Source organism: Phocoena phocoena, chromosome 2 (assembly GCF_963924675.1).
Source record: "Phocoena phocoena chromosome 2, mPhoPho1.1, whole genome shotgun sequence".
Classification (NCBI taxonomy): Eukaryota; Metazoa; Chordata; class Mammalia; order Artiodactyla; family Phocoenidae; genus Phocoena; species Phocoena phocoena.
Genome location: NC_089220.1, coordinates 139,969,282 through 139,983,162, shown reverse-complemented (window position 1 = coordinate 139,983,162; position 13,881 = coordinate 139,969,282). Strand labels below are relative to the sequence as shown.

Genomic DNA, 13,881 nt, shown 5'->3' with positions numbered 1-13,881 from the left:
CTTCTGTAGGCTGGCCTCTGGGAGCTCAGTCTGGCAGTAGTTGTGCTCTACGACTCCTAGAGGAAAATGTTATTTTCAAGTAGAGTTAACATTCATGTGATTTTATTACCAGAGAGTCCTCCCTTTTCTTTTATCCTGGAACAAAGTAATCTGTCTCTTAAAAATTATGTCTACTGTGTAAGCAGGTCCTGATAAAGTGTGCCTTGGGTATTCATCCTCTTGATTAACAAAGGTGTTTCAATTTATCAATCCCTAGATTAGTGTGCTGTCTTGTCTGAGATCAACATCTATCTTACCTATCATAATGGATGTTTTTCTTCCAGTACCAGAGGTTGTTCCTCAGTAAGGTCTCTTTATTTTAGGAGTTCATAGATTTGGATTGTAAAACTAGAGAACTGAGACAGGCTGGGACCTGGGACCCTTTGCTGACAGAACTGTTCAACTAAACTAGTCCAGACATTTTATCAGTCCACTCGGGAGAAATAGGAGTCATTCCCAAATCCGATATAAGAAAATCTGTGTGTTTAACAAAGAAAAATTAGCGACCAATTCTTAACTAAAAGAAGCTCCCCCAGAAAGACATACTCCGTCAAAGGATTCCTTTCATAGTAAGCTAGGTATTTGACATATGATTCAATTTATGAAAAAGAAAATCTGTTTTCATGTATTTCACAAACATCTCTGGCATAATACTTTATACACATTGCCCCATTATGTGAGGTAGAACGGTCCAGCCTAGGATTTGGTTTTTGCTTGTGACCACCTAGAGGGGTGGGATAAAGAGGATGGGAGGGAGACGCAAGAGGAAGGGGATATGGGGATATACGTATGCATATAGCTGATTCACTTTGTAATACAGCAGAAACTAACACAGCACTGTAAAGCAATTATACTCCAACAAAGATGTTAAAAAAAAAAAAAAGGTTGCCTTTTATCATGCCAAACTCAAAAATGTTAAGAATGTCACCCAAGCCTCCATTAATAAAAGATTTTGTATTTATTGACCATGGATTTATCTTGAATCTGTTTGTATTTTCATTTGTGCCATTTGGGGTATAATGAGTTGTGTGTTTCCCACTTGTATTCAGGTAGTATTCTTTTTTCTCGCCTTGACTCAGGGGTCACAAACTCAGATGTCTAACAGAAGAAGTCATTCGAGTGGTCCGGTGTCCCACCTGCAGAGAGCAGCTACTCTCAATTTCAGTCCCCATTGCCAAGTGGGAATTTGGGACCAGTGTGGCCAAGACGTTCAGATTTTTCACTAGAAGCCCCAAACCTGAATTTTTAAACATTGTCGAGTCAATCAAAAATATAAAAAGACACCGTATAGAGCAAGTAGTCCCCAGTCCCCAGGAGGTATCCCATTTTATTTCTGGATGCCACATCTATGTTTCTGCACACTGCTTCTGTCTTAAGTATACCTCTTTTACATTTCATGCTTATCTCCTAATTCCTGGGATTTGATGTATGAGTCCATAGTCTCCAAATTGTGACAACTTTTAATATATCATTCTTTCAGCTTTCATCTTCACACACTAAAGACTATTTTAAATTATTCTGTAATGATGTAGAAACAGCTCCATGTGCTGCATTTTATTTACCTTGACTCAAGGCACAGTCATAGACACCAGTAAAATTATAAAGTCAGCCTTGTCATCTGTTGTGATCAGTTGGTGTTCTTGAGGGTGAGTGGCAATGTCACGGTCACAGGCCAACTCTCTTCCTTCTCTCCACAGCCGGCGTTCCACCCAGCTGACAGCGTGCGCGGAACCCGCCACCATGGGCTGGTGGAGAGGCCGTCCCGGACCCGCTTCCACCCCCTCCACCGACGGTCTGGGGACAAGCCAGGACGACAAATATCCTTTTTCATTGTCTGAGGAGAGGATAAGTTTTGAAAGGTTTTCAGAATGTATCTTCCCTGTCATTCCCCTTTGGCCTCAAAATCTTCATTTTATCTGATGAACAGAGGCAAGAAAAATAAGTGAGTTGGAAACCAGAAACATCTCCGCAGGTGAAAATTGGAAGGATCATTGTAGATGTTTACTTTATGAAGTGTCAATAAAGTTCAGTTTAATGAAGTAACTGAACATAAACAACATGCAATTCAGCCCCATTGCAAGGCCTTCTCAGCATTTTCTTCAGAAATCAGCAGTCAGAATTCAACATGACTTTGAATCAGGTTAGATAGATTTAATCTGTCCAGCCAAAACAAAGAGATAGGTGATTTGTTTTTATTTCTGTTGACCCACTGACCTGCTGCTAGAACTTACAGAAGAAATTTTATATGATTTTCTATTTATGGAGTTTCAAACTCAATAGATGACAACTAAAATATAAAGCTGGTATTTAGGAAAATCTTACATAGTGATATTCACTCACACCAAATCCTATGCTATTAAGTAGGAAGAAAGAAAAGGAGATTGTGAATTCATCTGACAATTTTATTTATGAGGCCAGAATGGGGTGTGCTGCTCGGGGTCCAGCATTGTGCTCAGGGCTTTTGAGCTGGATTTTGTGGGAGGAGGGCCTGCGTTCTCACTTCACTCTTCTCACCCACAGGGGTGGAGGAAGACGAGAAAGGCGGGGTAAGTCTTACTGCAGAGCTGGATTCCTGGCAGTGATGGTAGAGTTCGCTTCACCAGCCTAGAAACCAGGAAGTGGGGGGAGGATGCTTATGTTTACTGAGCACCTACCCATGCCAGACACTGTGCTGGGCAATTCATATGTCATTTAGTCCTCAATACTTACTGAGCAGTTTACTTTTTTTAACCCCCATTTTCCAATGAGGAAACTGAGTGTCAGAGTAACTTGCCCAAAATTCCACTGCTGAGGTTGGAAGGGCCCAGATTCAGCCCAGGTCAAGCTGACCCCCCCAGCCTGAGCCCCTCCCTCGCTATAGCACTCAGTGGTCCCCAGGACCACACTCAAGAGAGATCCCCTGGGAGGAGTTGCGGGGGGGGCGGGGGGCGGGTTGCACAGAGGAAACCACTGCTTCTCTTGCCCTTGGGCTTCTTGCAGTTTTCTGTCAATGTGAGGCGAGGGTAATGATCCCAATGAATGTTTACTTCTCCTCTCTTCCACCCCCAGGGACGTACCACATTTGGTCCACTGAGATACCTTGACTTCTAATTTTGTGTATTATGTGACCATTGTCTGGGAAAATGAAGTTGATAAGTGATTTTTCCAATTTCTTTCTGGGAGGCGAGAATTCTACCATTTAACCACCAATACCCCTCAAATTCCTTTCTGGAATGTGTAATAACTTTTACATAGAATGCAAAAGGAAAGGAGAATTCAGGCAGTACTTCAGCTAATTCACATGTGTGCTGGTGGAGTAGTACCTGGAACCATTGTCTAAATTGCTTGGAATTTTCAAGTAAAAGAGTGTTTCTTGATGTAACTAACATTGTATCTTTTTCTAATTTCTCAATTCCCTCTTTCCCTTGGAGGTGTTCTCTCTAAATATTATAATACATATAGATATACTTATAGCTATTTCAAATCTTTTTTGCAGCAAGTATAGTCTAAATATATGCATATACTCACAGCTTTTTAAACTAGACGACTGTCTAGAAGAGGAGGAGTTTGAAGAAAAGCAATGGAGAAAAATGTTCATTCACTTAACAGTTAGTGTTAGGCACCATTTAGACACTGTAGATATCATGGGAAACATAACGTAGTCCCTGCCCTCAAGTTGCTTGTAGTTCAGTGGGAGAGGCAGCTGGGCAAGCGAACGGTGTCAGCAGTGTGGTGAGCTGCCGGTGATGCAGCTTAGGGGCTGTGCAAGCTCAGAGTAGCACAGCCTGCACCAGTCTCGGGGAGATGGAGAAGGCATCCCAGAGGAAAATCTGAGGCTTGAAGGATAGGTAACAAGTGAGGGGATAGCATGTTTATTTATTTAACAGGTATTCACAGAGCCCCTTCTCTGTACAAGGTACTATTCTAAGCACTGGGGACTCAGAGGTGTATGAGACAGATGTGTCCCTGCCTTCTTGAGTTTACAGTCCTGTGGGAGATGACAGACAGCAAACAGGTGAAAAAAAAAAATTATTAAAGGAAAATAACTTCAGGTGGTTGTGATATGCAGGGAGGAAGACAGCCGGGAGGAGATGTTTCAGGCGGAGCGAACAGCTTGTGCAAAGTGCCGGAGGGAAGACTTCACTGTGTGTTCAGGTGACTCTATCTCTTTTCGGGTAATAAGTCATAGGTTAGAACTTGACTGTGTATACAGGTCAACTCATGAGGGCAGCAGCAAAGCAATCAACTCCTAAGGGCGGGAGAGAATAAACATACAGATGAATTAAAATTGTTCATCAGACAGTGCAAGTCTGATTCACCGACCATGAGATGTCTCTCTGAAGCACCTAACGGGGGTCCTGGGACTGACATCTGCTGACTGAAAAGAGTTCTTTAGCGTAGGCCTGCCCATGAATAAACAGCGAGTCTCTTTTGAAGAATCAAGGGACCTTGAGCTCCTAGTAAAATATAAAAGTGGGATGATTTTATGTCGAAGATATGAATATATTCAGGAGAAGATGGGGAAGAGGGCTGCAATTCCATCTTTCCCTTCCTGGCCTGCATTCATTTGATTTTGCAATAATTTGCTTAAAATGGTTGCCTTTCTCACCGGTCTATTACTTCCTTAATGAAGTTTTATTATTCGGAAGTATTAACACCAGTTTGAATCTTTGCTAGAACAAAGAGAAGAAATGTATTCAGAATTTTCTTCTTCCAGCTGTTTCTTGGCTTGGGTGTTATTTTAGAACACGCACACTGACTTAGAGAAGGGTTCAGTCCTATGATCTCAAATGAACTTTGTTAACAGTGTGGGCACCACAAGCAGCGGAGATCTGGCACAAGGGCATTCCTCCCGCGGTGGGCAGTGGGCGGCCACCATAGCAGGGAAGGCTGGCACAGTGGGCTCTGGGCTCTGCTGTTGGCATGGGGGCCGCCACAAGCAGAGACCAGGGCACTGCCCACCTGAGATCTGGCCCAGGGCCGTACTCAGGGCAGCAGAGAGGCGCTGCCTGGTCCCCAGCTGGGGGCCTGGGCCTGAGAACTCAGAGGAGAGACTCTCCTACCTTCCTGCAGCTGCTCGTGTCTTCAGCAGCCCTTCAAAGGCAGCAAACATGTATCCCAAACACCATCCTGTTGAATTTCTGAGCTATTAACATAAATTTACAGCAAATATAATATTATCTCAGACCTGTGGATAATACATTGAAGAAAAGGGGGACACACTGAAGAATCATAAGAAACGCCTTCCTCTAAAAGAGATGTGTTTTTAGGAAGAAAGAAAAACAAATGTTTAGAAATTTTCTGATTTACATTCCCAACAAGGTTTGAGAGTATATTGTGTCCAGAAGACTAGGGTGAACAGTCACAAAGAGATGCCTTAAGACCTGCCAAAGTTAGGAATGGGTTTCCTCTTTGGAATAGGCCTTGCTTTGATTCTTTTCATGCAATGAGATGAAAATTTTAGGATGTCAGTTTATAGAACACTGTTTCTTTGAAATGCACTGCCTATTATATTTGAGAAATGTCTGGTTCTCTGTATCTTCTTGAAGCTTCACAGTTTATATTAGGGGTCTGAGAAGCCTGGCAGTTAAGAGACTTCTTGTCTTTAATCCAGGGTTTCCAAAACTTAGTTGATCACAAAATCCAGTTTTTACCTGCCATCCATTAAGGATTTCCATCTCGGAGGATAAGGAAATGCTAGTTTTTAGAGTTTTAAGGGGAAAATAGTCAGACTTCAAAATCCCACATACCGCCTATTTGTCACTCGCGTGCTGAGGTAAACAGGAGGACATTTTCATACACACAGGGACTCAAAAAAGATCTCACTCATGTACCTCCCTTCATGTTTGACTTTTAGATGTATTCTGGCAGGACATAGTTGGAGGTAAAAGGACAAGAGGAAGTTGAGCGATGGTGAAGCCATGGTTGAGAAATTAGGAAGGAACCAACTTGTGGTCAGTTTTATACGTTAAATCTGACCCTGGCACTTGTCTTGGTGGGTGGGTTCTATTAACCCACCAGACCTGGAGTTCACTTACCCCACCAGCTGCGTGGACCATCATGAACCTGCTCCACAAACTGTGCCTGGAGGAACACGGAGTTGCAGAGGGCAGGAGAGAACATGGTCGCCCCCAGGCTGCTCAAGAAGGCAGTTCCTGAGCCCTGCCCTGGGTGCCCTTACCTCATGGGAACAGGAAGCCAAAAGAAGAACCCGGCTGTGCTCACCAGCCACGAGCAGGCAGCACAAGAAAGAGACAGGGTCGGACTTGTTTGGAGCTTCTGAGGCTCAGTGACCCCACCCACGGGGAAATGGGCCAGCAGGTGTCCTGTCATATCAACAGAAGGGCTACTCCCCCTCCTTTGGGAAAGAGTGTGTGAGAACTTTCCCTCTGGCCCTCCCCGAGCTGAGAAGGAGCAGGAGTCCCCTTGTGATGGACTGAGGCAGGAACACGAGGGGAAGGATTCTCCGCTACAGAACTGCAGCGACTTGGGGAGAGAGAGCAGCCTGGGATGACTGGCATTTCCACCTGTAGCACCTGGGTGGATGGCACCCTCCATTACATACGATGGACTCCTAACAAGACGAGCAGGCGAGAGGCAAGATGATGAGTGGGATTTTAGGTAGAATTTGAGGTACTTTTGGTGGAGAAGCTGAGTAGGCAGTTGGAAATTTGAGCCTGAAGTTCGTGAGAACTGTTGGGAGCTGGAGGTATGGATTTATGAGTTACTGGACTATGGATGATGGATGGAGCCAGAGGCATGGGTGGGACCGACCAAGGTGAGCATGGAAGGCAGGACACTCTTCCCAAAGTGGCTGTGCCCGGAGTCCCCAGCCTCTCGCCCTGCTCCTACTCTACATGGCACCCATGATACTGAGACCCTTCTCCCCATCCTGTCCTTTTAAGAGCAATGTAAGCAGATGTGGGCTGAGAGGCTGTGAGGCCACAGAAACTCTGGACCATCAGGGTTGAAGGCAGAAGAGGAGGAGCCAGAAGAGGAGTGCACAGGGGGATAAATAAAAAGGCCCATTATAATGTGGGATTGTTTGTTTTTGGATTTTTTTTTTAATGTGGACCATTTTTAAAGTCTTCATTGAATTTGCTACAATACTGCCTCCATTCCATGCCTTGGCTCCTTGGCCGGGAGGCATGTGGGATCCTGGCTCCCCAACCAGGGATCGAACCTGCACCCCCTGCGCCGGAAGGCAAAGTCTCAACCAGTGGACCGCCAGGGAAGTTCCTGTGGGACTGGTTTTTGACTTAGGCTTAACTAACGTAGTGCTGGGTGAGGAGCTGATCTGGTTTGTTAAAAACCCTGTCACCTCTGCTTCTGTTTGTTTGCTGGCAAATAGCAAGCACTCTAGAAATGTTTATTGAATTAAATGGTAAATTCAAGTTTACAAATAAGGGTATTTTTTCTGTCTTTAGGATGTTCTTTAGGACATATTAGTGTTGTAGAGTAATTAAAGCCACCTGAACAAAATTTTCTGAAATCTTCAGAAGAACAAATAAACCTTTTGTAGGTTTTCTTCTGTTGAATTTAGCTGTAAGCTATTGACATTAGTGGTTACTAACATTAGTGGTTCTCTTGGTGCCAACAATTGTTGGGTTTTCGAATATCCATTAAGTGAGATGTGAATGGTGAGAATTGGGAGAGCTCAGAGGTCGCATCTTTTAACTTTCGAAGCCTCAGCCTACTCATATTAAAATTTCAGGAATTTACTACATTTCCATGTTGTTAATACACATCAGAAAGGCTAAAATGCTGACTTATACCTCAACATTGAAATAATCGATGTTTGATCATTGCACTACTATTACACCACTGCATTCTAATTTGTATTACAGGTTCCAGATAAGTGGACTTAAGGACTTTAAGGGTGGCAGTGTCCTGAGGGAAGTGGTAAACTTCTGCTTCTGAAATTTATCTTTTCTGGACAGAGATTCATCAAACTCTGCAGGAAAGAGAAAGGCTCAATGCCTTCTCCCTAATGGCTCTGCCAACTGAGATACTGCTGTGCTTCCTCTCAGAGGGCCTTCTTATTTCTTTATCACCTTTTCCTCTTCTGTCTCCTTCTGCAGTCTGTTCTCATCTGTACTTTGCATACATTAAGCCTAATATTTGGTGTTGAAGAAATGTCTGGTCTCTCTTTTGAAAATAGCTCTGTTTTATTGCCTTGACTAAGATTCAGATTAAGAAAGAAGGTAACTAGACATGACAAAACTAATACACAGGAAGTGAACCTTGTGATCTTAATGCTTCTGGCAAAGGAAATATTTCATGAAGAATTCATTAGTGCCCATGTTTTACTAATGCCAGATTCTGCCTGTAGGATAGGGTCCTTCTCCATTGGTTCCCATTTCCTTCTGAACCCTAGCTCAGAAGCCCTGGCTTCTTTTATACAGAATCATTGAAGATTTTTTAGCAGGAGAATAATATGATTTAAAATGTTTTAAGAAGGCTATTCTATATGTATAATTAACTAAATTAACCAAAACGGCTCTACTGTGCTCGGCATATATAGTGTAGCATCACATTTGTTTTTCCATATTTCCATTTCACCTGGAATATGTTCTAAGGCAGGCTAGACCCAGTGAAGAATACAGAAATTATAAAACGGGGTCCCTGACAACCCAAGAAAGTTCACATTTCTCCGCAAACCTAATGCCGCTCTCTTTTAGTTATAAGAAACAGAAACCCTCAACTTGGAGAAAAGGAAATTTATTGGCTTATGTCACTAGAAGCCCAAGGGGCTAGATCCAGGGGTTTGTACAATAGCATCAAGATTCAGCATCTGTGAGGTGCTACCTCTGAATTGACTTCCAGGGAGAGAAACCCAGGTCCATGTGGTCCTCGGGCTCACCACGTCAGCTGGGGGCACTCCTTTTCCCCCTTGTTTGTATCATGAGCCCATCCCTGAGCCAGTCACAGGGGGATAAGTTACCTTGACTGGAAATATTGGGTCTGTGTACATTTTGTGGGGCAGGCAGGCCCACACAGAATGACAGCCTTACCAGGTTTCGGGTCGGGGTGGAAGCAGTTCTTGAAAGTAAAAGATGTTGGGCAGGCAGGAAAAAAAAAAAAGAAACACCCCATGTGAATCATGCAAAGATGGCACTGGTTAGCAGATAGAACAGATTTTTCCAGAGGAAGTTGATAAGACAAAGCATGGAGGAAGAGACGTCGGGTGTAGAGATAAAGATAAGAACCAAAAAAGTTGTTGAACTCCCCACGATTCCAGCCTCTTAGTTCTGCTTCAACTTTCCATTCATTATATTTTTCCTTTATTGAGAATTCTACTTTGATGGTAGTACATTTGGAGCTAATTACGCCTCGCAGCCCCTGGATGAGAGTTGGCCAAGGTAAGCAAGCCTTCTTTTCAAAGATAGGAGGGGCATGTGCTATTTTTGGATGGTTTCACTTTATTGTATCCACCTTGAATGTTGTTTTAGAAATTTCTAATCTAAAGCACAGACTCTTGTTTTCTCTTATAAAACTAAAGTCTTTCCATGTATAATCATAGACGTATATGAAAGTCTAAAATTAAGTTATTTAAATCAATCTAGATCTTCATTTTAAAGACCAAATAGAAACACATTTGGATACAATTACCAACATAATACTCTGTTTTTTTATTCTTATATTTGAATATATAACGTGTCTTGGTAAGCTACTGAAAGAAACATAAGGCTTTAGTAAGCTCCTAAAACTAATTTGCATAGTGGATTTGACCTAGGGTCTCTCTGAGTATTTTTGTATATAGAGAATATATACCAAAAAGTTGAGTGTTTTTGAATACTGAGGGTGACAGAATATAAAATTAACTGAAAAGATTGTTACATCCGGTGGATGCATGGTATCATTTTCAGATCACCTAGTCCGATTTAAGAGGCATTTGAAATGTACGTATTGAGAAAATTTAGCTCTCTCGGTTGAGATCTATTCTCCATCCATTCTGGGGGCAAACACTGGCAGCACTTCCTGTGGATAATTTAGTCAGGACCTGGAAAAGGTCGATATGAAGATGGGTGACAGCTGGCCCCTACCTCAAGTAGGTTTTCAGCAGTGCTTAAGAATCTTGGGATCCATGGTTGTAGGACAAGCGCAATATTTTATTTTAAATCATGAAAGGATACCCCCAAATTGAGATTCTAAAAATTTGTATTCAAGAAAAAATGTCTTAGGCTTTCCAGAGCGGGAGGATTAGTCAGATTCATAGTTTCACAAACTGGGCTACTGTAACAGTTATATTCCTCTTCATGGGAGTCTGTGTGGGGTTGCAGCATTTCTGCTTCCAGTCCGGCCAGGCACCCACATGCACACACTCCACACACTCAGGGTATGTGACAAGGGGTAGTTTTTCACACATCTGGAGTAAGACCTCACATCCCTAGAGAGGAACTGGTCATAGGTTTGAAACATTTCAAAAGGCATTCAAAGGTGCTTGTTTGACCTTTTAAAAAAAAACAAAAAAAACCCTTGTTATGTGCCCAGCTATCTCATTTGCTCCTGCTGTTCCCATGGATTTGTGATAGTTTTAATCATGGAAATCAGAAATCAAAGGAACTAGAGAGGTCAGCCTTGCAGCTGGGTTAATAGAGGAGCCAGTTCTCAAACCCAGGCCAGAGGTTCTCCTTTGCTCCCCGTGGATTGAACTTCTTTTTCTTTTTATGTTATTCTGGTTTTTAAAGGCAGCAGCCTCCTTGGAAGGAAGAGAAGCACCCTGGGTTCAGGCTAACATCTGCACTTAACAGGTACATGGCTTGTTTTCTAGTAGAAATAAACTTTAAGCCAGTCGCCTTGATTGTCCTGATGCTTTCTAATATATCATCCATTTGCCAGAGTATGTTTATATCAGTTGTGTTTATATGAAGTGTTTAAAAAAAAAAAAAGAGGAACCCAAATCTCCCACCAGGTCGTGAACGTCTGCTCAGGACACTGCAGCAGTGTGAGAACATGAGGTCTGAGTGGATAACAGGGTCTGCCTCTCTTAATCTGTGACCTTGAGCAAGTTATGTAGCTTCCCTATGCCTCAGTTTACTCATCTGGAAAAGGGAGATAACAGTGCCAATATCAAGGGGTGGTTGTGAGGATTAAATAAGATACATAAGGAACTTGGGAATCGTAAGTATTCAATATACATTAGCTATTAAATGATCACTCTGAGCTGGCCCCCAGTGGTAAGTGTTCTACATAGGTCATTTTTTTTGATCCTGATAACATTCTACAAGAATGAGTAGTATTTTCTGTTCTAAGAGGTTATAAACGACTTTTCCAAGGCCACTTAGCTAATATGTGATGGAACTGGGATTAAAAAAAAAAAATTAGTGCAAAATTTTAACATATACAAAAAAGAGTTGGAAAGGAAAATAGTTATAAGAATTCCGTGTGCCCATCCTTCAGCTTCTATTTCTACCCCGCCGTCCCCCACACCCCCATCCCAGCACTGGCCAGATAAAGTATTTCACCTGTAAATATATCTAACAGTATAAGCCTGATAGGAACCTTTTTTAAAAAAACATAACCACAATGCCATTATTACACTTAACAAAATTAACAGTAATTTCTAACATTATTTAATACCCAGTCTGTACTCAGATTTTCCCAGTTGTCTCTCTGCATTTGATTGATATTCTCCTGAGTCTTTTTGAATCTGTAAAGGAGCTAGAATCTGAACCCAGGGCTCTCTGATCCCAGAGTCCACACTCTTCCTGTTTTTCATGTAGGTTCTGAACTGCCTCTCCCTTTGTCTGAACACAACACAGCCATGGTGCACAGTCAAGCCACATGGCTTGGTGGCCACAGGAGGCCATCACCTGGAACAGCCCACAAAGAAGCATTTTAGATTAATTTCGGGTCTCTCACAAGTTCGTTTTATGGCAGACAGTTTGACCCTTGGATGAGATAAGTAAATAATATCTCTTAGAGTCGAAGCTAAATATAAATTGGAGCTGTCTGGGAGAATTCCAGAAATTTGCTATAGTTCAACGGTTCCCAAAATGTTTGTCTTAAGACTCCTTTGCAATCTTAAAAGCCGTTGAGGCCCTCAGTGTTTGTTTGTGTGAGTGTATTTGTTTGTATTTCGCTATTGATATTGGAAATTAAATTGAGAGATTTATAGAAGATACTTATTAAATGCATTTAGAAATAAAATAACAATAATAAACTTATTACATGTCAATAAATATCTTTTTTTAAGAAGCACAGTTATATTTTCTGAAACAAAAAAAATTTACTGAGAAGAGTGACATTGTTGTACCTTTTACAAATCTCTTGAAGATAGCTCGATTCTCTGCTTGTGCATTCAGCCTGCGGTGACATCACAGGTCACAAGGCTGCTGGAAAACTACTGTGCTCATGAGAGAGCGAGAGTGAAAGGGCAAAGGACACATTAGGGTTATTTTGAAAGTTGTCTTGACCTTGCATTCTCCCTGGAAGGGTTTGAGAGTCACTGCTATTGGTGATCCTTCGTATAGGAGGAGTTATTCTCAGATGGGGAAAAGCTAGTGCAGCCACAGAGAATATACTGATCACAGCAATCTTCTGAGTTGCGAGGAAAACTGGGAAGTTTCTTAGAGGAAGCCGTGAATCCAGGGTCTGCCTTGTTAAACCAGATCATTATGCCATTAGCTTCAAAGGAAAAGATCATACAAGTACAAATTACAGCCTTTTGGGTGTGGGCCATCCTCAGAGGCTGTTACTGATCTAAGGGACTTCAGGTAGGTCCAGACCCCTCATTTTATGGATGATTGCAAATCTGTTATTCTTGCCTTCTTTCCTGTTGGTAATTTTCAGCAAAGAACATTGCATTTTCACTAAGGAAAAATGGATTTTCAGCCAGACTCTCTCCTCCCCCCATTAGGACCAATTCTGACTCTGCTCTTCACACGAGTGCTCTGAGCACCAAGCCCCAGGACCCCTATGGAGGAGGGGGCCAGTCGGCCTGGCCTGCCTCATACATGGGTAAGACATGCAGGCCCGATGCTAACAGCATCTGTGCCTTCTCATTCTGTCCTATGGGAACCGGGAGAGAGAAAAGCTTAAACCGCAAGTGCATTTCCCCGATTCGTGGTCCTCAGGGAAAAACTCCTGGCAGGGGAGATGTGTGTGTGCTCATGATGAAGTAAGAATGGAGCTTCTCTCCTGCCTCTTTCTCTGCAAATTCTCTCTTCTTGGCATCTCTTGACCCTCCAGCTTCCTCTACTCCACACTCTTCCATTTTCAGGCCCTCATCATTTTTATAGGGACTCATAACAACTTGCTAACTGGTCTCCTTATTTCCAGTCTTATGTCCTCCCAATCCAGTTTTATGTTGGGTTCTCTGAAAGTCCTTTTTTCCCATCCAGAATCTGGACAAACTGAGAAATAAAAGTAGAAGTGATGGGTGGAGGTAAATACCACCTTTCTTCCTGACAAGAGGAAGTGACTTCTCTCTGTGGGTCTGTGGCTGTTAAGACTGAACCCCAGAGGGAGACCGACTCCCCCAGTGGCCGGCAGCACTGGCCCAGGGCGCCCCCCGCAGGAGCACCGAGGTCAGACTGCAGGGCAGGGCCGGCAGGGAGGCTGCTCTCCGAGGGAAGGTGCGCCCCTGGCCAGGAGGAGCGCGAGCCAGAGTGGAGCCGGCACCCCCCCCCCCCCCCGCCCCCGCCGCTCACTTGTTCCCCTCTTTGCTTCAGGTCATCATTCCACCTCCCTGGGGCCAGAGTGAGTAAAGGGGTGGAGAGAGGCCAGCGGGGACCAGGAGTGGGGAAAAGATTCATGCTGTCTGCTTCCAGAATGAACCCACATCTGATCATATTCCTCTCCTGCTTAAAATCTCAGTGCCACCCCCTCACCTCCCAGAGAGAGTCCAAATCTCTCAGT

The 13,881-nt window shown here is 43.2% G+C and overlaps 1 protein-coding gene across 2 annotated transcripts in view; it reads left to right on the top strand.

Annotated features, from left to right (window-relative positions):
* The window catches only part of CRTC3 (CREB regulated transcription coactivator 3), a 97,370-nt gene that overhangs the window by 58,927 nt on the left and 24,562 nt on the right, over positions 1 to 13,881 (top strand). For both annotated transcript variants that reach the window (XM_065871792.1, XM_065871793.1), the window contains exons 3-6: positions 1,737 to 1,856; positions 9,319 to 9,380; positions 10,710 to 10,772; positions 12,881 to 12,981. In XM_065871792.1, coding sequence (XP_065727864.1) covers positions 1,737 to 1,856; positions 9,319 to 9,380; positions 10,710 to 10,772; positions 12,881 to 12,981 — 346 coding nt within the window. The remainder of the gene's footprint in view (positions 1 to 1,736; positions 1,857 to 9,318; positions 9,381 to 10,709; positions 10,773 to 12,880; positions 12,982 to 13,881) is intronic.